This window comes from Ruditapes philippinarum, unplaced genomic scaffold (genome assembly GCF_026571515.1).
Source record: "Ruditapes philippinarum isolate M1 unplaced genomic scaffold, ASM2657151v2 ctg3290_1_1_1_1, whole genome shotgun sequence".
NCBI lineage: Eukaryota > Metazoa > Mollusca > Bivalvia > Venerida > Veneridae > Ruditapes > Ruditapes philippinarum.
Window position 1 is genome coordinate 57,051 of NW_026865848.1, and position 25,679 is coordinate 82,729.

General features: G+C 33.8%; 1 protein-coding gene and 1 long non-coding RNA gene across 2 annotated transcripts; one reads left to right on the forward strand and one right to left on the reverse strand.

The window, feature by feature from the left end:
* Nucleotides 1–3,716: 3,716 nt before the first annotated feature.
* LOC132730547 (uncharacterized) lies at nt 3,717–20,396 on the reverse strand. Its single transcript, XR_009625772.1, has 3 exons — nt 20,214–20,396; nt 4,371–4,458; nt 3,717–3,907 (listed from the first exon to the last, which is right to left on the reverse strand). It is a non-coding gene; the product is annotated as an uncharacterized LOC132730547 (long non-coding RNA).
* On the forward strand, nt 14,639–19,158 carry LOC132730546 (uncharacterized). Its single transcript, XM_060716501.1, has 2 exons — nt 14,639–14,793; nt 17,273–19,158. The coding sequence occupies exon 2, from the start codon at nt 17,801–17,803 to the stop codon at nt 19,022–19,024; it is 1,224 nt and encodes a 407-aa protein (XP_060572484.1). The 5' UTR covers nt 14,639–14,793; nt 17,273–17,800; the 3' UTR covers nt 19,025–19,158.
* Nucleotides 20,397–25,679: the final 5,283 nt, after the last annotated feature.

Below are 25,679 nucleotides of genomic sequence, written 5' to 3' on the forward strand. Positions count from 1 at the left end.
GTTGAATATGTTGTACCATTGGGGAGTTAATGAATGGAAACTGAAAATTTCATATTATTTTCAAAGTAAAAGGGGCATACAGTAACTCTGCCAAAAATCATCGAACCATGACCAAATTTGAACTTGACCTGTATTTTCTCATGACATATCAATATGTCAAGTTTGAGTTGAAGTTGAATGTGTTGTACCGTTGGGGAGATAATGAACGGAAACTGAAAATTTCATATTATTTTCAAAGTAAAAGGGGCATAACTCTGCCAAAAATCATCGAACCATGACCAATTTCGAACTTGACCTGTATTTTCTCATGACATATCCATATGTCAATTTTGAATTGAATGTTTTGAACCGTTTGGGAGATAATGAACGGAAACTGAAAATTTCATATTATTTTCAATGCAAAAGGGGCATAACTCTGCCAAAAATCATCGAACCATGACCAATTTCGAACTTGACCTGTATTTTCTCATGACATATCCATATGTCAAATTTGAGTTCAATATGTGCAAGGGTTATTAAGATAATGAACGGAAACTGATGAGGACGGAAGGACGGAATGACGGAATGACGGAACAGGGTAACACTATATGCCCCTGCCATTATATGGCGGGGGCATAAAAAAATCAATTTAAAAACAAACTAAGGGAGACAACTTGCACAGTTTAACAATTGCACTGATACATATATACGATAAAAACAAAAATAAAAATCTCCTGTACAGCAATCATACATTAACAATAAAAGGCATCGTCAATGTACATATAGTATCTATATCTGTAAGTATATAAATTATAATATCTGATAAATAAAACAGTATAGCAGTAACTGCCACCTTCATCATGTACAATCCGTGTCTGCTGCAAAACATTTATATCACAATCAATTCATTGATAACTGCATTAACTCCTATTATGTTCTCATCAGCTCCATTCTAATATTAGGTTTTTATTATGTTCTGTTCAATCCCATTCAGTTAAGTTTTTTTATCATGTTCTGATCCCATTGGTAAATTTTTTTATCAAACACTCCGTAAAAATGGTATTGCACAGCCGTGCATATATTTTGACAGGACGTCATTAGCGTTATACAAACATAGTGTAAAGACGCGCTAAATGTTAGCCTTATACTACAGGCGCGTCAATGAAAAATGACTCTTTTTTTCACTTTAAACAGTCTTTATTATGGGTGTGTGATAAATAGAATATTAAATTCGTGCAAGTTCATTACTGAATTTATTGAACTCTTTGAATAAAATAATATTACGCTCGCTAGAGGCTCGCAAAATATCATTTTATTCAACTCGTGCAATAAATTCAGTATTGAATTTACACTCATTCAATATCCTCTGTTTATCATGTTCTGATCCCATTGGTTAGATTTTCATTATGCTCAATTCTGATCCCATTGGTTAGATTTTTATTATTACGTTCTGATACCATTGGTTAAATTCATATTGTGTTCTGATCCCATACGTTAGATTTCTATTATGTTCAGTTCTGCTCTAATCCCATTGGTCTTTAACTACTGTATATGATCGAGTATTGACATATGAATTCACCTCATGTATTCTAATTAGCCAATGCTTTTGGTTCTCATTCTATTCTCTACCAAGTACTGACCAATACCAATCAAAAACAAGTCATTATTTCTCACAAAGATGCCAATAAAAATACATCATTACATATCAACATTTCAAAAGTTTGCCTATGCCTTGATGACATGTACTGACAATAGCACTCTATAGGAGTCTAACAGTATAACCAGTCAATTGGTGTTATATTTTGTGTATTTTACTTTAGCAATGATTCTGAAGAAGTTCTTACAGCTTCTAAATTTATTTTATTTAGTTAACATTGTCTAAGATTCTTCAACACTCATTCAAAACAACTAATCACGATTTATTGGTATCATATCAATATGGTTCTGTTAATTGTTACCCTGCTGGAACCTAGAGTGATCAGACTTTGTTACAAGTTTTAGAGTCTGGCCAACTTTCATATCCATGCAGTTGATTTTATACAAATTCAGCAGGTTACAGTTTTAAAGCTGACCCATCAGACAAGACCAGTTGGGTTTAAGCTTCACTTTGTGCACTAACTGGACTAGGTTTGAAGTAGTTGGCTGGGTAGAGACCAGTTGTGTCGTCTGCTAGCATTCCTACATACCATCCTGGGCGGTCGCACTGGAAAAATATTTCGTTATTATATATAGTTATATAAGCATCAAATGAAACTCATCGAATTTTTCAAAATGACAAGGCCTGTTTTTGGACAGTGCCCTACACTTTCCTCAGTGCTGGATAGCTAAATAAAAGGAACAACTTTCCAAACTATAATTTTAGGATTATATCATACATCCCATAACACCCTAGACGTCCGGTATTGTCACGGAAATCAGCCTGCCATCCCAGAGAAGATTTTTCCTGGTAAAAATAGAAATCTGGAACTTTTGATTGATATGTAACTTTTGTAATGAATTGCTTCACTCAAAACTATGGACAATTCTATTCCAAAAGATAATTACAGAGTCCATTTCATTGGCATGGATCATTAAAAAGTACATTTTCATTGGAAAAGAGGCACATACATTCAACTCGAGGGTAAGAGATATAGGCTTAACTGCAATACATGCATTTGACAAGAATAAAATTACTCTAAGAACACTATTTTTTTACAAGTTATAAGAAAATTTATCAATATGAAATTGCCCCTTACATCACTCAGCTCTTTTTTAAAAGTTCCCTCAGAGAAGGTCAATTCACCATCTATCTGAGCTGTGTATCCCCTTACTGCCTGATACAATGTTCTCTTTATTTCTTTAGAAGCATAAGTTCATCATGTACTTGTACTCAGAAGTGTTTTTTTTAAATTTAATTAAATACAATGAATAATATATTTTAAAATAAAATATTCACAGACTGGACTAAACTCTATACAGGGTCAAAACTACTTTGGACATGCCACTCATATTATGATAACTATCCAAATAAATAACAAATGCAATGTCGACCTATGAAAAACTTGGATCCAATTCAAGAAATGTATTTCATTAAACAAAAGAGTCTTTATTCTAACAAAATATAGCCATAGACCTTCATGACCCAATTCATAGGATGGTAACGAAAAAAGAAAACCTCCAATGCAAAAGCCTGAAAATTCACAAATCATGGTGTTGGAGATAAAAATTGTGCCGTAATGACAATTATAGACAAACAAAAAGAAAATTAATATTAGGAACTACCGAAAGTACTCAACCTTTATATTAAATATTTTTTCCATGTTACTTGTAGTAAATTTTGCAAGACAAAAGGAAACAAGAAAAGCTGGATAAAAACATACTGCATGAACAGGGAAACAGACCCCAATTTCTGTGCTTAAAATAACCCCAGGGTGTCCTTGTTGTATTTATATAAAACATCACAAATGTGGTATGTATTTACCCTTGGTTAGTTTGCGATGTCTTTGGGGATGTTGCTGGTCTGGCCTGTTTTGCAACTAGAATTCTGCTTTTTGGTTTGGTCCCTGGAGTTGTTTGGGAAACCCCATTTGGTGAGCCATTTCTTGTTTCTTTAACTTCATGAATGACAGGAAGTAGGCTTTTTCCATGTTTTGGGGGTTTACTATTCTGACTTTTCTGTTTCTGAATCCAGAGGTTTGGAAGGCCTGTCAGGCTTTGGACTTAGGCTATCATTTTCATCATGTTTTGAACTCACAAAATCTCACCTTTTTAACGTATGTAGCTGGTACCCATCCTTCGAGCTTCGTGCTGTCATTTATACCTCTCATCCAACCATCTTTATCGCCACACTCTTTACACAGGATTATGTCCCCTTTGTATATACATGTAGTAAGCTCTGTATCTACACGGGCTACAAATGGGTACAGAGCAACATATTGTGTGTCTTCATCTAAAATTACAATAAAATTTATGTTATAGACATGTAATATTCCTGAACATGGTTTCAATATGAGTAACTTTAACACAAAAAATATCTATTAACACATTCCTAACATTTTAACAATACATTCCATCAATTCCAAACTTGCAAATAATTGTTATTGTAAGGGAATTCAGATTTGAAAAAAGGTAAAATTGACCTTCTAACAGTATGTGCAGACTGGCCTGACTTAAGACATACCAAAATCATTTTATTATTACTTACATACAAAAAAGCAAATAAAAACTTTCAAAGTTAGTCACAAAGAGAAAACAATATTTGTATTTTAAATGTTTCATGGAAGTCATTTAACTTGGATAATTAAATATGTTCTACCAACATTCAGAAGGACTGGTCAGTCATACATGTATACACAATATTTCAATCATTCAAAGCAACAGAAGACAATATTTCATTCCAGGAAAGTACTTACATAATGAAGTATCTTTAATCGAGGATATAATATCTGACTTTGTAGGTGTGGTACTATTGCTCCTGTCTACACCAGACTTTCTCTTGTCCTGAAATGATAACAGTTTACGCATGAATGAACAAATTTCGGATGTTTCCATAATTACACATTTAGTTAAGGTCTGTTATTTTATAAATTTGCCATATAAAAATTTAAAACATATAATAACTGCTGTACTAAGACCATAATTTGATATTTCCAGCACTTGGAAAGGTCTACTTTCAATGGTATTTTTTTCCTTTTTGTTTTGCTTTTCACCTTGCACACATTATTAATGTTATTTTGCAAATTTATGTTTGATTGGTTGTTGTCCTTTTTTGTAGGGTTTTTATATTGTACCAACACAGTATATGTCATATGGCAACTTTCCAGCTTTACTGGTGCAGAAGACCTCAGGTGCCCCTCCATTCATTATTTCAGGCACAAATTGGCACCTGAGTAGAACCGCCGACATCACATTAGCTAGCTTTTTAACTTCCTCACATGAAAGAATCCAAAGTCCCTATTGGAATTCCAACCCACACCGGTGAGGGGTCAGTGGCTTGACACCAATAACCTCAACCACTCTGCAATGGATGTGCCCTCAATGGTAAATCTTCCTATCCCTTAACCTGCTGGAAGTGATAAGTGTTATCACCAGCCTGCACATCTGCAGTCCAACAAGCCTCTATGCTGTTGGTAGTTCAATTTTTGTATCTTTATATAGAAATCCCATATAACTTGAATTGGACTCTTCCAAAATCAAAGCTATGCAAATTTGTGTAACAAATTCAGCAGGCTAAGGGTGAGACATGCACACATTGTAAAATCTAGACACTTATCTCAGTTGCTAAACTAAATTAAATTAAATTTTCCCATACAAAGTAATGTTACACATTAAACTTATAACCCTTATAAACAAGTTACGTATGTGACAAGTATAGAGCCAAACCAGCATGCATGTCTGTGCAGTCTGATCAGTAAGCTGATTTAAGTCGCCGGTAGAAACCGGTGACTATATTTGTAACAGTTATATATTATATCTATGGTAGGAGAAGGCCTTAAAATCTGAATATAAAAGCAAATCAATCATTGAACAAAATTTAGGACCACAATATCTTTTCATAATCTTAAAAATTCAAACATATAATAACATTGCTTAATGAAAAGAAACATACAAATATTGACATCTTAAAAAGCAACATTAAAATTTTTATAAAATGAATTAATAATGTATCCCTACAGATAACTCATTGAATTTAGGGATACTTTTACTTTTTTAAGTGTAAAGCATTGCTATTTTATGGTAATTAAATCATGAATGATATTTGAAATGATTCTTTTAAATTATTTGGGTGTTTATATCTTATGAGACCAATTCTATTTAATTTGATCATAAACAATCTCCCTGTTCTTTTGTAACTTAGAATCACGCGACTACACGTTGTATGTTATTTTTATAAAATCTATTAATAGTGACAAATTGCTGATAAGACAATACGGGTAACTTGTGAATCGTTGGCAAAAGGTATGGCCTCTGATTAAATGCAAATTATAGCAATTTTGTATGAATAATTACAAAGTTATTTTTCATTAATCAGTTTCATATTTTATATCATTAGAAAGTCTGTATACTCAAATTGTAAATGTTAAAAAATAAATTTTCAAAACCTTTTCATTTTTTCTTGGTAAAGGGTTAAACTTGGCCCTTTCTGTCAAATTTCTGACAAGAACGTTATAGTTTAATTTAGGTTGAACATCACAAAATAAATTTATGCTAAAGAGGCACTTTTATTGCAACAAGAGGGCCATGATGGCCCTGAAATGGCTCACCTGTATGTAGGCTCCCGGGCAGGGCCAATTTAAACCCAGGGACTTTTATTTGAACAAACTTGGTAGACACCCATTTGGAGATGTTTCATGATAAATGTCTAAGCTCTAGCTCTAAAAAGATTTTTTAAGTTATTACTATACACTTATAGGGAAAAACAGTGACCCCCCCCCCTCTGGCCGGGGCCAATTTTGTCTCCAGGGCTTTTATTTGAGCAAAATTGGTAGACACTCACCGGAAGATAATTCATGCTTAATAACTAAACTGTAGCTCTTTGGGTTTTTTTAACCGAAGATTTTTTAAGTTTTTACCATATGAATATAAGGAAAATCAATGATCCCCCGGTGGGGCCAATTTTATTCCCAGGGCCCTCATTTGAACGAAATGGTTGACACCCATTAGAGGATGTTTCATGCTAAGCCTAAATATCTTAGCTCTAAGCTCTAAAGGTTTTTTAAAAGAAGATTTTTTAAGCTTTTACTATAAACATTTAGGGAAAAACAATGACCCCCTGGGGCGAGGCCAATTTTGACCCCAGGGCTTTTATTTGAACAAACTTGGTAGACACACATTAGAAGATGTTTCATGCTTAATAGCTAAGCTCTAGCTATTTGGGTTTTTTAAAGAAATTTTTTAAGTTTTTACTACATACTAATAAGGATATCCAATGACTCCCCCCGTCCCCCCCGGGCAGGGCAAATTTTGACTCCAGGGCATTTATTTGAACCCTGACTAGATGTTGTTTCATGCCAAATATTCAAGCGCTAACTCTTTCGGTTTTCTAAAAGAAGATATTTTTAGTTTTTTTCTTTCGGTTGCCATTACAACCAGAGTTCTGCTTTGAATTAAATTCTTTGAACAATTTTGAAAGTTGACAACCAAAGGATCATTCCTATGAAGTTTATCGGACGGACAGACGACAAGCGATCACAAAAGCTCACCATGTCATTTTGTGACAGGTGAGCTAAAAAAGGTCAGAAGAAGGGCGGGGCTCTGCTGAGCCCTTCATTTTTTCATGCCAAGCCTGATAAATTTTATAATACAATACTCTTGTTTGGTATTCTTCTAATCATGTTTCCAATTTTAGTATGCGTTTGTTTCTTTAAATGTCAAATTATTCAAAAACCTGTCAGGAACCTTTCGAGTTCATGCCCTGCGCAGTAATATGTCAAGGGTCATATCTTTAAGAAATGGTCCCAAAATTTCAAACCAGTTGGAGGTAAAAATAAGCCATTCTCTTTATTTTATTTCAATATGTATTAATGAGGTAAAGCTAAATGTATCAGGCAAGCACTTTATCAACAGAAATCAATGTAACGACATGATAAATTACTTCCTTTGTTCACTTCACAATATTTTACTTTTAAATACATTTTTCAAATTGTTATGTAAATACACATGGATCTTAAGGTATGTTGCTTTAAAGATATCATTACATTATGTTTAGTGATGAAATTTTAAAGAAATTATGACATTACATTTAATGATTTCTTTCTCTCAATATTTGATGGGGCCATTCAATATGCAATTTTACTTTTTCTGAAATAAGCCCATTTAGTCAGAATCACTCAATTTTTATCATCATCCATTTTCCGCTACTTTCAACAAATTAAGATGTCATATTCTCAAAGCCACTTGTGACCAAAACTGCCTTTTTCAATAAATAAGTTTAACAGCGATAATTATTATGAAACAAGACGTTTCAGTTTCGGTTTATTTTTTCCAATTAATTTTATATAAAGCAGGACGGGATTTCAACAACTTAAAGTGTCTTACACACACACATCCACTAAACAGAGCAATTGTCTCGTAATTATATTCTCTTATTATTTATTGTCCGTTACATTTAAACAAGTGTATGATTCACATGTAATATCTTCCATATTCTACTTACATTAAAGTGTTTATTCTGATTTAAAGAATGTATATCAGCCCCTGCATATTACTATATTCATGTATATGGATAAAGAGATTATACTTGGAAAACATCTTGACACTGGAAATAAAATAACAAGCAAAATAATGATGTGTGTGATGATTGTTTGAAGTAAGTAAGCCCTGAAAGTGTTCCCTGTTGCAAGGAGAATAAATCAAGTGTTGTTTGAATAGATAAAATTTAATTTGTCAACTCATATTTTCCTTAAAATTATCTTTCTTATGGTACTTAAAATAAGATTGAGGGAGTGTCCGTCAGTGGTTGAAGGTTACTCGAACAAGTTTCATGGCGTCCGCGCCGAAGCGCGGCGCCCTTTATGAAATGAAATCAGATTTTGTGAAAGGGGGACAGCAACTTCTCGAGCATTTAAGTCATAATAAAAGCCGATCATTCCGATCGGTATGAGGGTGCTTGATTATTATTAATTAAAAATGAAATGTCGCGATTTGTACAATGAATAGCGAACTGGAGAATTTCGCAATTCAAACATTTTCAAATGAAATAACCTTTTCCGTCTCTTCGGTTTTATCTTATTATTCATTTTGTAGTACACAGTGGGTTATTATGGTATGTTAAAATAGAATGATGAGTTGATGGTATTAATATGACACTATCAACTTTGAAACATTTTATTTAATTTGTTATTCGTGTTTAGTAAAGATGCCGAGGAATTATTCAAAGTTACAAATTAGATTTTATGAATTATTTAATTGATTAATTGATTAATAATTTAAAAAATGATAAAGAAAATACAAATGTACTTGTACATGGTTTAAGAATAAACAATATTATATATTGAAAGATTTACCATAATTTACTGACTTTTTCCAGTTAAGTTTTGACTTATAATCGTCGGTCAATATGACAATTGAATTCTTAAAATTTATTTTACAATTTTAATAAAAAAAAGAGTAGTAAACGTAAAAAACTCATTATATATAGCACATAAAACACAAAAAGAGAGGAAAACAATATTCATAAAATCTGTATTTTTTTATATTAAAATAGATATTACAATTATTGTATAATAAACAATTATGATCAACATGGTAATATAACCAGTGTCATATTTTTACTAAGTGTGAACAGATACCATAAGAGGGGGTCTTCGCTTATAGCGATAACATAATAAGGGACAATTACACAAGTGTGGTGTTGATCATGCGTTACACATATGATTGTATACATGTATATCCGTTGCTATTAATAATCACGATCATAAAGAAATAACAAGTAATATTCTAATCTCTAGCATGCCAATCAAAGTTCATATATAATGAACAATGTCTTTCGTCCGTTCATTCTGGTAAAAGCCAATAATTTATTATTAACCATTGAAAAGTTTATAAGAATATCTTGTCATCATATGTCTACTAGTTCATCTTCACTTTCTGCATTTCTTGCTTGGACGCCCGTTGATGCTTTGCATCAATGCTTTTCTTGTAACAAAGTTGTTATATAAACAAGAACTGTCGGAGGACAGCGATGCTCGATTATTTGAAAAAGTTGTCACAAGGGTGTTTCATTGAGTATAATAATGCTTACCTATATGATGAATCCATAAAATTGTCCGAAAAGGTTCTAGGCTTGTTAATAAGATGTTTTATCGTGAATACTGGTTTATTATTATGAATGCATAAAATTGTCACATAAAAAAGGCACAAACCCTTCAGAAGTAATAAAGATACCAGCTTATATGCGAAATCTTAACCATAAATTTATAAGTCGAAAAAGGGCATAATTATGCAATTAAGCAAATCAAGAGTTATGAGACTTAAGCCTATCATGTTAAATAACCACAGAGAACAAGTGTGTGAAGTTTCAATCCATTCTCTTCAGTTAAGTTATTGAGATAGCAGCTTACACGCAAAAACATAAACACAGGGACGCTGACGCCAACAAATGGGTGACTGCATTAGCTCGATTATTCTGTGAAAAGTCGATCTAAAAATGAGTTTACTGCGGAATAAGGTCATCATTGCGGTGGAAAAAATATTACTTTAGTGCAGTAATTGCCTTTGAAGCAAAAAATATGCTTCAAGAATAAGATGCACATTACATTTTTAAGTAAAATTAAGAAGTCATGAATTAATACGTAGGCCACACAAAAAATCGGCAAAGCTATGTTAACAACACTATGAGTGATATTCTCTGAGTAATATGGGTTTTATATCACTAAATAGAAATCCAGACTTTCATTTATAACAATTTGACAGAGTATTTTTTTGCAAATCAGACTGGTGTTTCCATCAATTTTAATCATGCTGGAAATTTTATCTGTCATGGGGGTGCCAGATGAGTCGCGTGCTATACAATGTCATACTTAGAATGATGTAATTTTGCCGTATAATGAATGGAAGTGAAATTTCATACGCTGCTGTATGAAAATATATACGGTTGTTATGACATAAATTTCCATTGAAATTAGTTTTATTAAGGTAAAGAATTAAAAATATATTGGATTATGATAGATTATGTAGGAAAAAATGACATATGTTTGCGATTCGGATTGGAATACCCGTCCCTCGGGAACCCGTCCATGAATAGGACCCCTTGGGATATTATGATCTGAACCGCAACATATGACAGATATTATTAATCTCAAACTAGAACTATCACTAAATAAGATTAATACCCCCGCAAGACTGCTTCGGAAATGAGGAAGTTACTAGTAACAGAATACCTTGCAAAGGAATTGAAATAGAGTATAACAAAAAGGGTCAAAGACAGAAAAAGCCGGGTTGCATTTGTATACCAAATGTCATGATGCTGTGAATTTGAACAAAAATTACCACTGATCATTAAAGGGACTCCACTGAAGTTTTTTGACATGATGGATGTCCAAATATTTTTCCAGATAAATGTACCATTAGATAAAGGTTTAGACCACTAATCTTTGTGCAAAATTTCAGATCATTCGCGCACTTAATTATTCAAATTGTAAAACAAGAGGGCCATGATGACCCTGAAATCGCTCACCTTATATAGGCCTTTGGGGCGGGGCTAATTTTAACCAAGGGGCTTTTTTTACCAACTTGGTAGAAACCCATTAGAAGATGTTTCATGATAAATATCTAAGCTCTGGCTCTTTGGGGTTTTTAAAAGTTTTACTAAAAATATATAAGGAAAATCAGACCCTCGGGGCCAGGCCAATCTAACCCTGGGGCTTTTATTTGAACAAATTTGGTAGACACTCACTAGAAGATGTTCCATGATTAATATCTAAGCTCTAGCTCTATGGGATATTTAAAAAAAGATTTTTTTAGTTTTAACTATAGACATATAAGGAACATCAGTACCCCCGGGGCGGGGTCAATTTTGATCCCTGGGCTTTTATTTGAACAAACTTGGTAAATAATCACCAGAAGATGTGTCATGCTTAATATCTAAGCTCTTACTCTTTGGGTTTTTAAAAGAAGATTTTTTTAAAAGATTTTATATAATATATATAAATATATAATATATATATATATTATATATATATATATATATATATATATATATATATATAATATATATATATATATATATATATATATATATATAAGACAAATCAATGACCCCGGGCGGGGACAATTTTGACCCCATGGCTTTTAAATCAACAAACTTGGTACACTCATCAGACAATGTTTCATTCCAACTTAATTTAAGCTTTAGCGCTCTCGGTTTTTTAAAAGAGATTTTTAAAGTTTTTACTTCATACATATAAGGAAAAGCAATGACCCCCTGGGGCAGGGCCAATTTTGACCCCAGGGCTTTTATTTGAACACACTTGAAAATTTAAAATTTACCAATAAACAGTATACCGTCAGCCTGGTCAGACAGCATGGATGTACAGGCTGGCCTGCTTCTATATTGTTGACAAAGGCTAATCACTTGTGATTTGTAAAAGGATTGATAAAGTAAAGAAAAATGTATAACCTTTAAAAATCTATAAGCAAATCGGTGTTGATTTGAATGAAATGATTATTTTTTGCATAAACTTTTTCTTTGTACCAATCTTGATTAAAATCAGCTCCTAATAAACATTATGCATCTTGATTGTCATCAATAAAAAGCCAATCTTCAACGATTTCACAATTTTGTAAGCGATGCAGTCTCTAATTTTAACTGCTAGAAAACCAATACTTAGTAGCTAATTTTCACAATTTGCCTCAGACCACAATTAATTTCACTATATGTTCTATATAAACATTAAACCCTGTGGCAATTTTACTAACTCTCCAATCAAGTCAAAGTCACTTGTGCTTATACAGTACCATCCAAGATAAATAATTCCAGCTAGGGGTCATGAGACATTTTTTCACAGCATTTCAGTTCAAAATACATCAGTCTGACAGTTTTCAGTAATTAGCCGGAACCATGTGAGTTCTGTCATGTAGAAAAACACTAAAAAAATACTTACTCACATAAAATCTGGATCAAAATTGGCATTTACCAACTATTTGAATGAATTCTGTCAGAAAATGTCCTTTTTTCTATCTCTTTTATTCAATTATTCATTTATATCTGGTATTAAACACAGGCACTCTTTTATGCGGATTTACTTCCTTATTGTGGTCAACGAAAGGCAAATAACTGTGGACTGATTCCAATTTCGAGAACAAACATGGCATTGTCCATTATAGCAGCAGGTAAACTGGCACAACAATCTTGCCCATTTAAATTGTGTCTATTATTTCCAGTTTGTTTCTTTTAAATTACCTCAAACAATTCTATTTCTAACAAAACTCAACAATTTGTTTTACTTCCACGGACAGCGATACTTAGAAAAATCACTATCAATAACCAATTTTTAATAAAATATAATAACTTTCAAATAGACATTTAAAGGTTTAAGAGAAATTATTCCAAGTAAAAAAAAAGGAAAGCAAAAATGTCTTTCAAGATTATCTGCCCCTTAGATAGGCATTTCAAATTTGATTGTTGGAAGTTGTGTTATCATTGGAATATAAATACAAGAGGGCCATGATGGCCCTGATATCGCTCACCTGTATATAGGCCCCCCCCACAACCGCACCCCCCCCCCAACGTTGCAGGGCCAATTTAACCCAAGGGCTTTTATTTGCACAAACTTGGTAGACACCCATAAGAAAATGTTTCATGCTAAACATCTAAGCTCTAGCTCATTGGGCTTTTTAAAAGAAGATTTTTTTTAAGTTTTTACTATATACATATAGTTAAAAACAATGACACCCCTTCGGCCAGGCCAGTTTTGACCCAGGGCTTTTATTTGAACAAACTTTGTAGACACTTACTAGAAGATGTTTCATGCTTAATATCTAAACTCTAGCTATTTGGGTTTTTTCAAAAAAGATTTTAAGTTTTTGCTATACACATATAAAGAAAATCAATGACCCCCGGGGCGGGGCGAATTTTGACCCCAGGGCTTTTAATTGAACAAACTTGGTAGACACCTATTAGAACATGTTTGATGCTCAATATCTTAGCCATACCTCTTTGAGTTCTTTAAAAAAAGATTTTTTAAGTTTTTGCTATACACATATAAGGAAAATCAATGACCCCTGGGGCGGTGCCAATTTTGACCCCAGGGCTTTTATTTGAACAAACTTGGTAGACACCCATTAGAACATGTTTGATGCTAAATATCTCAGCAATAGCTCTTTGAGTTCTTTAAAAGAAGATTTTTTAAGTTTTTACTATATGCATATAGGGAAAATCAATGACCTCCCGGGGCGGGGCCAATTTTGACCACAGGGCTTTTATTTGAACAAACTTGGTAGACACCCATTAGAAAATGTTTCATGCTAAATATCTTAGCTCTAGCTCTTTGGGTTCTTTAAAAGAAGATTTTTTAAGTTTTTACTATATGCATATAGGGAAAATCAATGACCCCCCGGGGCGGGGCCAATTTTGACCCCAGGGCTTTTATTTGAACAAACTTGGTAGACACTCACTAGAAGATGTTTCATGCCAAATATCTAAGCTCTAGCTCTTATGGTTTTTTAAAAGAAGATATTTAAAGTTTTTTCTTTCGGTTGCCATGGCAACCAGAGTTCTGCATGGAATTAAATTCTTTGAACAATTTTTAAAGGTGACCACCAAAGGAACATTCCTGTGAAGTTTGGATGAAATTGGCTTAGTGGTTTATGAGGAGATGTCATTTAAAGTAAAAGTTTACGGACGACGGACGGACGGACGGACGGACGCCGGACGAAAAGCGATCACAAAAGCTCACCCTGTCACTTTGTGACAGGTGAGCTAAAAAGCATAGTACAGTATAACTTTGTTCATTTAAACAATGACATTGACCCTTTTGGGCTCTTAAGCAATCCCAATTGAAGCTTTCAAATACTGTAAGAAGAATATACAATTAAAAAAAAAAATGAAATTTCATTATTAAATCAATCCCCTTTTATATAATTTTCTCAACACAGTTTATGACTGTCCTACTAGGTCAACATTAAGTTTAAACATTTACACACCAATAAATTAGGGATGATAACAACTTAACTTTTCAGCACGTTGTGAAAGAACAACTTAAAATTTAACTTTACAATGTTTTAAGTGTTATAAAACAAGGAAGTAGAAAAGGAGCAAATTCCACATATCCAATATCAACAGCAAAATATTAACATTAGAAAATTGTGAGACAATTTGAGGATTAAGATTACAAGGTACAATATTTTTATTAAATATCTTAATGTCTACAAAAAGTTATTTCTCGATCGCAATTAGTGAGCATTCTCATTTTATAAAAAAAATTTTTAAAAGGAAGTTAAATATATATATATATATATACAAATATATTTTGATACACAAAGTCATGGTATTGAAAAACTTCTGGACTAGGTTATTTTGCATGCCTTTTAATTAGATTAATATTTGTAATCAGACCTGTCAGTGGACAGAGCGCTCCACTTTCTAATTGCTTTATAATATAATTCAATAAAAAAGAAGGGGTATAATTCTGTAAATGTGATTAACAGACTAACTAGAATTTCAAGTGTGAAGTGAATACATTTTCTTTTGGTTATAATATAATCCTAGGATTATCTGCCCTTTTGGAACTCAAAAAATAGGCACAACATAGTTACAGTTGGGGCCTATGGGTTGTAGAGTTATTGGTTGGAATCTGTTTTGGCATAAAAGGTCAATCTCACCTTGACCTTTAAATTTCAGACCTTTTAGATTTGGCATTCATGAAGTGCCCAAGACCAATGCTGCTATGTAGAAACTAGGGCAATTAAGGCATTATGTCATATGTCAAATGAAATTGTCTTCTTGGTGGGCGGGTGAAAGCGGGGCGGGCGCTCTATCCTTGAACCGGAAATATAAATTAATGATTCACCCTGTTTTCTTAAGTTTATAATATATAAGTTTTACTTCTGAAATATACAGCAGGGTCTAATTCAATAGTTTGCCTTTTTTCCTGATTTCCATTATATTTTGATCCAGGGAAAACTGATTAAGTCAAGTGATTATTTTAAGATATCTGATATCCCAATGTGAAATGCCAAAACAATTTTGAAAATGTCTGCTGTAAATATATTTGCATACAACCTTTACCTTTTACATCTCCTTATCATACATGGCCCAATAATCATATGATATAAAATATTTAAATCAACTAAGTTACTTGATATATAGACTTTGACATAGCATTAGATAATATACAATATAACTAACATGTATTGTACCAATTAAACCATTTATTTAATTCTAACTTTTTTTTACAAAAAAAAAAACAGAATTAAATGAAGATAAACATAAAACATTGATGCCCCCGCCTTCCACTGTTTTGTCAGTCTTTGGAAGGACAACATACCAGCAGGACAGCATGATAGATGGACAGATAAAGGCAAATGTATATCACCCCTCCATGTAGAGGCATCATACATAAGAGCTTTTAATAACAAGAAATGTCGAACCACACATGGGCCCAACTTTCTAGCCCTTGACTAATATCATTGGAAATTTTGTTATAGAAACTTGTCATAAATGGGTACCTGGAAGTGTTCAGTTAAGCAATAAAGAAAAATAATTTCCTACTTGTAATAACCAATCAGTATGTGAAATATAAAACATTGACCTTTGATCTAGTGACCACATTATGACTAATCAATATGTGAAATATAAAGACCTTAACCTTTGAACTAGTGATCACATTATGACTAATCAATATGTGAAATATAAAGACTTTGTGATAAAAAGTTTTCAAAGGAATCAGTGGAAACCATTGTTAATCTAAGGTCACTGTGAACTAGACCTTTGAACAAGTGGTCCCAAAATCTATAGGGGTCATTCACTACATATGACCACATATGTGAAATATGAAGATTTTGTAAAAGATAGTTCTCAAGATAATGAGCGGAAATCATTCTAGCATTTAAGGCCCTTGTGACATTGACCTTTGACCCCAAAATCAATAGGGGTCATCTGCAAGTTATGACCAATCAGTATGTAAAATATGAAGACTTTGTTATAAAAAGCTTTCAAGATAATGAGTGAAAACCATTCTGACATTAAAGGTCCCTTTGACCTTAACCTTTGACCTAGTAATCCCAAAATCAATAGGGGGGTCATCTACTAGTTATGATCAATCAGTATCTGTAATATGAAGACTTTGTAAGATAATCAGCGGAAACCAAGTGGTCTACTTACAGACACACCAACCAAATAACAAAACAATATACCCCCTCTTCTTGGGGGCATAATTATATACCATAACATCAACTTTCATCACAAATAACAAGTCAAAAATATGAAATGAACAATGTATATTTCCTTGAATATTTTCCCAACATAACTTTTAACCACAAAAAAGTCATGGAAGTAAGTATAAACTAGACTTTATCTTTGTGTCAAATCAGCAATGAATCTTGAGTTTTATGTTTTTGAAAACATACAATACATAGTAATCTATAGATATTATCCAGAACACGGCAAATATGGGTTTTTCCCAGCTAATCTGTTGGTACAAACAATTTTTTACCATTATATTTTCACGGTACACTATCCAACACAATAGATTAGTCAACCTGTTGAGTTTATTTTCAAAGCTGTAGCTGTAAAAGTTTGTTTGTACCTACGGAATAGCTGGGAAAAACTTAAACATTCTTAATTCAGGAGTTAGTTTATTATAATACATTTTAGGTAAAACATGGCAATCTCAGGAAAGAAAGCATCAAAACAATTTTCATCATCAACAACATCCATGGCATCAGATGAAGATCTTCAAATTTACTGCCAGCCTTGTGACGAGGTAGGGCCTAGACTACCTGCCCATGGTTACTGTACTGACTGCAAGGAACACCTCTGCAAGAATTGTTTTACAGCACACAAAGTGAATAGGGCTTCAAAACATCACATACTTCAGGACGCTACTAATATGCCTAACGTTTTGCAGCAACCCTCAACACCCACCCATACAGGCCAGTCTTATTTCCTGACCACACCCTGTCTTAAACATTCAAAAGAAATGATCAAGTTCTACTGTAATGACCATACAAATTTACTCTGCAGTGTTTGTGTTACCCTTGATCACCAAACTACTTCCTGCAAAGTTGATTATATTCCAGACATTTCTGGTGATATATTAGACAGTAAAGAATATCAAGTTATTTTGAATGCAGTAAATAACACTTGTGACCAATTTCACGGAAGCTAGAAGATGTTAAGAACATGACATACAAATCCAACAGCTCTCTCAAAGAATCATTGGCAGAAATCAAAAAGTTTCGGCAAGAAATCAACCAAAGACTAGATGAACTTGAGAGACAGGCTGAAGATGCAGCTAAAGTGATAACACAAGAAAACAACAAACATCTGAAAGCAGTAGAAACAACATGTGAAGATATAACCAAATTTTTGAAGGCATCATCAGATAAAATCAAACAGCTTAACACATCAAAAAAAGCTGACAAACTCTTCATGGAACTCAAACTTGCTGAGAAAACAATGAAAGATATGGAGGAAAAAGAACTAAAACTTTCTTCATTTGATATCAAAGAGCACCACTTTAAAGCAAATGTGGCAATATTAACCAAGCTTAAAGAAGAGAAGTATTTTGGTACACTGATAGAGAGAACTTTAAATAAAGAAGCTCTACCCATACAGTCTAGACAACCTTCACATGAGGGAGAAATCTGTGTGAAGACACGGCAAGATGGAATATTGTGTGGGATAACAGGAATGACTCTGCTGGCCCCTGATCTTCTTATGATCACTGACTATATTATCGATGCTGTAAAGATGGTGGATACCAGCAGTCAATCTGTGTCTGATCAACTACAACTAGATTCTGGACCATGGGATATCACCACAGTAACCAGTACTGAACTTGCTGTCACACTTCCTAACAAACAAACAATACAATTTATATTAATCTCATCAAACAAACTCATAAGGAAGCACACTATGAAGGTTGATGGAAAGTGTTATGGTATAAGCTGTTACCAAGGTAAACTTGTTGTGTCTTTCCTTCGTCCAGCAAAACTTCAGATCCTTGACCTGAATGGCGCAATACAAACAACAATTGATAAAAATAATATTTTCAAAGAGCCATTTTATATCACATGTAACAGAAGTTCTATCTATGTGTCTGACTGTTACATGGAGACAGTGAGAAGATTAAACTGGCAGGGCAATGTGATAGGTAGTTATAGAGGCATGAGTGGTCCTAGAGGAATGTCACTGTCAGATGATGGTACAGTCTTTGTGTGTGACCGGGAAAGAAATGTTATAGAAGAGATATCAGGAGATTTTTCTACAGGTAAGGTTGTGTTGAAGAATTTGGAAAGAACATGTGCTGTATGCTGGTGTGAGGAAACAAAGAAGCTGTATATCAGTGTTGTGCAAACTGATGAGAAATATGACAACTTTCTTCACATCTATAAACTATCATAAACATGAGAAAAATGTTAAGATATTTTGACTATATTTACACACATACTATATATGCTTAATGGGCACTTAAATCCAATATAGCAATATTTTTCTATGAAGTGTTTTTAAAATAAGAATAAATGTATGTAATCAGATTTAAGCTTATTAAATATGTATGGCAATGTTTTATTACTGTGTACCCCAAAGTCCCCATATTAAATGCTTTTCACAAAAATTTGTTGTTTTTTTAATTGTTGAGTCTAATAAATCAAAATCAAAAGGCTCAGGTACCATTCACAAATAACCAGAAAAAGACAACATGTTTGTTAAGGACTCCTTGTACAACTGAAAATCAACATAATAGTGGATCCACCTAACCAGCTTTTCTGGATAACTAACCAGTAATAATCAATTTCTATGCAAGTGAATAACTACTAATTCAAAGTGATTTCTGAATCAGTGCTGGAAAAATGTGACCATTAGACTCAATTTGAATGACCAATTGTCATGGAGAAATAACTGCTCCCCTGGGGATGGCACCGCGAACCTTTAATTACTAATCTGATGCTTTCCATATTGAGCTAAGTGAGCAGACAAAACTTAACCACTATTTTAACCCTTTAACCTGCCGACTATGTTAAATGAATTTTTCCAGTTTCCATTTTTCGAACTGTTCATTATCAATTATGGGTCTATCAGGAGAAAAATTTAAAATTAAGTCAACCAGCAGACAGCAGTTGGAGTCTGGTCAGACTGCTTGGATATACAGGCTAGCCTGACTCTAAACAAGTTGCCAAGGCTTATCAAGTTTTGATTTAAGAAGGGTAAAGGTTTACAGTGTTATAATTTGTTGGTTTTGTTTACACAAATAAATTCAAGATTTGATTGTGTTGGAAGCTATAAGCTTATTCAAACATTGTCGAATCCGTTTCTGGAAACAACCAGTATTAGGCAATTAATATAGTTTCTTGCTCAAGGAAACAACGGCTTGTCCCTGACAGGGTTTGAACCCACATGGTCAGCAGTCCTTAGATAGCTACTCAGATGTATTAACCAGCTTGGCCATGCCACCACTTTAAATGACCTTTAATAATTTGTTTGGCAAAAGGAATGATAAAGGAAAATGTATAACAGAATAATTTGCTGTTAATTTTTGGAAAAAGTTGAGGATTTTTGTTTTTTGTATTAAAAATATGTAAGTTAACTGTACTTGATCAATCCACTGTCTTGTAACAACTCTCTGCTTAAATTGAATGTAATGTCTTCACTATCAACTGCTGTAAGCATAAAGAATTATTTAAATATATCTTATTTTTTACATATTTGATGTCAACAGATTGGATATGTTTTTTTTATCTTTATTAGTTCATTTGTTTGTATGTTTGGTTTTACATTGCATAAATAAAGTATAGGCCATATAGCATCTTTCCAGCTTTACTGGTAAAGGAAGACCTTACATTTCCTTCCACGCATTATTTCAGTTATATTTTGGCACCTGAGTAAAACAATAGATTTTTGCTGTTGGGATTCGAACCAGCAGCAGTGTGAGGCAAGTGGTTCGAAGTCAATCACCTTAACCACTCAGCCACAAACGCCCCTACATATTTTTTAACATTTACAAAATCATTATAGAAATCACGTCCTCTGTAACCTTTCTCCCATTTTTATATTATTATGAACATACACTACTTTGTCATTGAATAAATATATGTTACATAAAATCAGGTTATAGAGAACTATTGTCCTTTTCATAACTGATGTGACATTTCTATTCTGTTCCTATGTAATAAATTTATTAACATGCAGCAATCACATGTTTTTAATATAAATTCAGCATTATTTATGACATCATTTTCCAGTGTAAGTTCTATAGTGTACATATGAAAAAGATATACCTTTCATAAATCTGAGCCATTTTGTAAGTATTGTGTTGGACTTGGACATGATCATATCTTTCCTACTGTACAGCTGTAGACTAACTTCTGTCTCACGACTCACGTCAAACAATGCTGAAATAATTAAGGGTTTCTTTATTGAATTGTAACAAAACAAGAAAATTGAAAACTCAAGGACAACCACCCTGCCAAATCTGAGGTAACTACGCCAGTGCATTGCTAAGATATGTATTCTCCAGGCTTCAAATGTGAAAATTTTTAAAATCAAGTCTTTTAAGTCAAGGCCCCTGTGACCTTGACCTTTGACCCAGTGACCTCAAAATCAATAGGGGTCATTTACTAATCATGACTAACCACCATGCAAATATGAAGACTGAGGGGCAAAGGAACCTCAAGTTATTGAGCAGACAAGCTTTTTCTAAGTCAAGGCCCCTGTGACCTTGAACTTTGACCCAGTGACCTCAAAATCAAAAGGGGTCATCTTCTAATCATGAGTTACATCCATGCCAAATATGAAGACTGTGGGTCAAAGGAATCTCAAGTTATTGGGACAAGCTTTTTTTAGTCCAGGCCCATGTGACCCTGACCTTTGACCCAGAGACCTTAAAAACAATAGGGGTCATCTACTTATGACTAACCTCCATGCCAAATATGAAGCTGTGGTCAAAGGGAATCTTAAGTTATTGGGACAAGCTTTTTAGTCAAGGTCCCTGGAACCTTACCTTTGACCCAGTGACCCAAATCCAAAAGGTCATCTACTGATCATGAACTTATCTCCATCCAAATATGAAGACTATGGCCAAAGAATCTCAAGTTTATGGGAGGACAATTTTTTAAAGTCAAGCCAAGGACCCAAAATCAATAGGTTCATCTACTAATCATGACTAATCCCAGTCAAATATAAAACTGTTGAGCCAAAAGAAATCTCAATTATTGGACGACAAAGCTTTTTTTAAATCAAGGCCCCTGGACCTTTTGAATTTTGTTTGTTTGTGTTTTGATTTACCCTTTTCCCAACAGTTTCGTCATACAGCAGTTCCTAACCATCGTTCCTGGAAGTATACACCTCTAACTACCTTCCTCCCCGCTAAAACCAAACATTCCCGGGATCAACCCACCCAGAGAGGTAATGGGTTAGAAGTCATCGACTCTAACCCCTCGACCACGGAGGCGGTTCCTTGAACTTTGACCCAGTGGCTTGAACTTTGACCCAGTGGCCTCAAAAACAATAGGGTCATCTACTAATCATGACTAACCTCCATGCCAAATATGAAGACTGTGAGTCAAAGGAATATCAATTTATTGGCGGACAAGCTTTTTTGTCAAGGCCCCTGTGACCTTGACCTTTGACCAGTGACCTCAAAATCAACGGAGTCATCTACTAATCATGACTAACCTCCATGCCAAATATGAATACTGTGGGTCAAAAGAATCTCAAGTTATTGGACGGACAAGCTTTTTAAAGTCAAGGTCCCTTTGACCTTGACCTTTGACCCAGTGACCTCAAAATCAATAGGGGTCATCTACTGATCATGAATAATCTCCATGCCAAATATGAAGACTGTAGGCCAAAGAATCTCAAGTTATTGGGTGGACAAGCTTTTTTTAAGTCAAGGCCCCTGTGACCTTGAACTTTGACCCAGTGGCCTCAAAAACAATAGGGGTAATCTACTAATCATGACTAACCTCCATGCCAAATATGAAGACTGTGAGTCAAAGGAATATCAAGTTATTGGGCGGACAAGCTTTTTTTTGTCAAGGCCCCTGTGACCTTGACCTTTGACCCAGTGACCTCAAAATCAACGGGAGTCATCTACTAATCATGACTAACCTCCATGCCAAATATGAATACTGTGGGTCAAAAGAATCTCAAGTTATTGGACGGACAAGCTTTTTAAAGTCAAGGTCCCTTTGACCTTGACCTTTGACCCAGTGACCTCAAAATCAATAGGGGTCATCTACTGATCATGAATAATCTCCATGCCAAATATGAAGACTGTAGGCCAAAGGAATCTCAAGTTATTGGGTGGACAAGCTTTTTTTAAGTCAAGGCCCCTGTGACCTTGAACTTTGACCCAGTGGCCTCAAAAACAATAGGGGTAATCTACTAATCATGACTAACCTCCATGCCAAATATGAAGACTGTGAGTCAAAGGAATATCAAGTTATTGGCGGACAAGTTTTTTAAGTCAAGGTCCCTGTGACCTTGACCTGTTGACTAAGTGACCTCAAAATCAATAGGGGTCATCTACTTATTATGACTAACCTCAATGCCAAATATGAAGACTTGGTCAAAGGAATCTCAAGTTATTGGACGGACAAGCATTTTAAAGTCAAGGCCCCTTTGACGTGACCTTTGACCCAGTGACCTCAAAATCAATAGGGTCATCTACTGATCATGAATAATCTCCATGCCCAATATGAAAACTGTAGGCCAAAGAATCTCAAGTTATTGGGCGGACAAGCTTTTTAAAGTCAAGGCCCCTGTGACCTTGACCTTTGCCTTGAAGAATCTAAAGTTATTGGGCGGACAAGGAAAAACCGACGGATGGACGGGGAGACGTCCGGATGGCCGACAAGTTTATTCCAGTATACCCCCTTACAACTTCGTGTGCGGGGGTATTTAATCTAAGCTTAGCAGTTTGTTTTTCTTGAAAGTTTTTCTTGTTTGTAAATTCTGCCTTACTATTCTATTTTGGATCCTTTGTCAGTCTGTACAAATTTTTCACTTTCATATTCATTTGACTTTTTCCAGTACAATACCATAAAGCTCGAACCAATTTTAACTAGACCCAAATATCTAACAAAATTGTTACGAAAACATTGCTAGCCCTGTGACTATTTTCCTACATTTATGATAGCCCCCAAATGGGATTTTACTGACTTGGGGTCTCAGCTTTTGCTTATTTTTTGCAGACTGTTTTTAACAGTGTTTCAACCACTATACTGATGATATTTCATTATCATTCTGATATTAAGCCATTTAATAGTAATAAAAGAAAACGAAAACAAAACGAATTTTTTTTTAAAAACCAAAAGTTGAACTTATTAATAAAGCTTTTAAATGTTCAATATGATTTTCCCCCAAAATGCCTCCAAATAATACTCATTTTCATTCAGAATATTTTACAAATCCTTTATCACATCGAAAAAAACCTTGACTCTAAAAAATGCCCAATTATGACCCAAGACTTTAAAAGACAATCGAACAAATTAAACCTTTTTTTTCCAGCACTAGGACCAGTCTTATAATGGGGTTCTATTTTAACCGTTTAAAATTGAGAGAAAACAATAGTTAAAAAATCAAATAAAATAAGACTTTTTTTCATCGTAATTAAGAATATTAAAAAGGTACTTAATACACAGAGACAAAAGTATTATACAAAATTTCAAAATCTATATAACCAAATTGTTCTTATATATAGTGAAATCCTTAAAATTTGAAATGGACTTGAAATCAAAACAAAAAAGAACATATTCATAACACAATTTAATTTCTTAATTATCACATTATACTCACATTGTTTGTTTTTAGGTACTTAGAAAATGCTCTTATATTGAGCCGCGGCATCAGTTTTTGTAATGTAGACTGACTAGGGTTGTCATTATTGTGGCAATTAGTCTGTATAACTCTTTATGCATTTCTTCAGTAACTTTTCCTTGGTTCAAGCGTCCAAAAGCCTATACAGATTGGAAGAGATCCTGCTGTACTAATTTTACTCTTTTTTTGGGGGGGGGGGTTTCAGTTATATTGCTATTGTTTTTTTGGGTCATCGCACTAATACATAAAGGTAATTACAACTTTCCAGCTTTACTAGTAGAACGCCTCCTCAGGGCCGCACAATGTATTTTTTCAGCTCAATGTGGGTACCTTAGTAGAACCACTTGAAGGGTTTTCTGCTAGCTGAATAGCTTCCTCACATTTAGATAAAATCCAAGTCCCTTACGGGATTAAAAACTCGCTTTACCAAAAAAACAATTTTTTTCACCAAGAAAACCTAATGCACCTTTTTGTTTACATTATCTCAGAAGCCCTCAGATTATTCAATCTGTACCCTCTTCTTGGGCTTTAAAATGGGTTTCCTCTTCTTTAACGATGTTGATGTTACCCCCTCTCATTATTTTAATAAAACATTTCCCTAAATTGACAAAAAGATATTCAAATTACCTGCCACAACTTAACTTTCCCTTCCATTAAGTTAGATATCAACCCAACAAAGTTACTTATTTTGTTATTACATCTCTTAAAAACCACAAAAAAAGGCTCTCATTTACCAATATAAGAAACAAGAAGCTGTAAAAGGAACAGTGTTGCTTCACTAACTAAATATTTTACCTTTGTCACCAGTATATACCCAGGTTTACCTCCATATGCATATTAAGATACACCTGAAAAGACAAAACCTTTAAAAAAGAGATCACCCGAAAAAAAGGGCCCCAAAAATCCTTCAAATTTTAAATTTAAAAACAAAATGGGCCCCAAAAAAAGTCCACGTCCCATAAAAAAACCAAAGGTTTTTTCTTTCCTTTTCATGACCTTTTCTCACAGTTTTACTAGTCTAAAACAGGGTCTAACTCTGCCAGTATTTTTAAAAATTTAAAATTAATTTAAAATAAATTTAAATTAAAGGGGGAAAAATTTTTGTTCTCAAAAACCCTTAAAAAATAAAATTAGTTAAAAATCAGTAAAAGTTTTGAAAAAAGTTTAAATCATTTTGGACTTTAGCCCCCTGGGCCGGGGGTTGGGAAAAAACAATTATTTCTCACTTTTTACATTTTTC

What these genes read in the sequence shown, in the direction of transcription:
- LOC132730546 (XM_060716501.1), top strand. Translation starts at nt 17,801, where the DNA reads ATGACATACAAATCCAACAGCTCTCTCAAAGAATCATTGGCAGAAATC.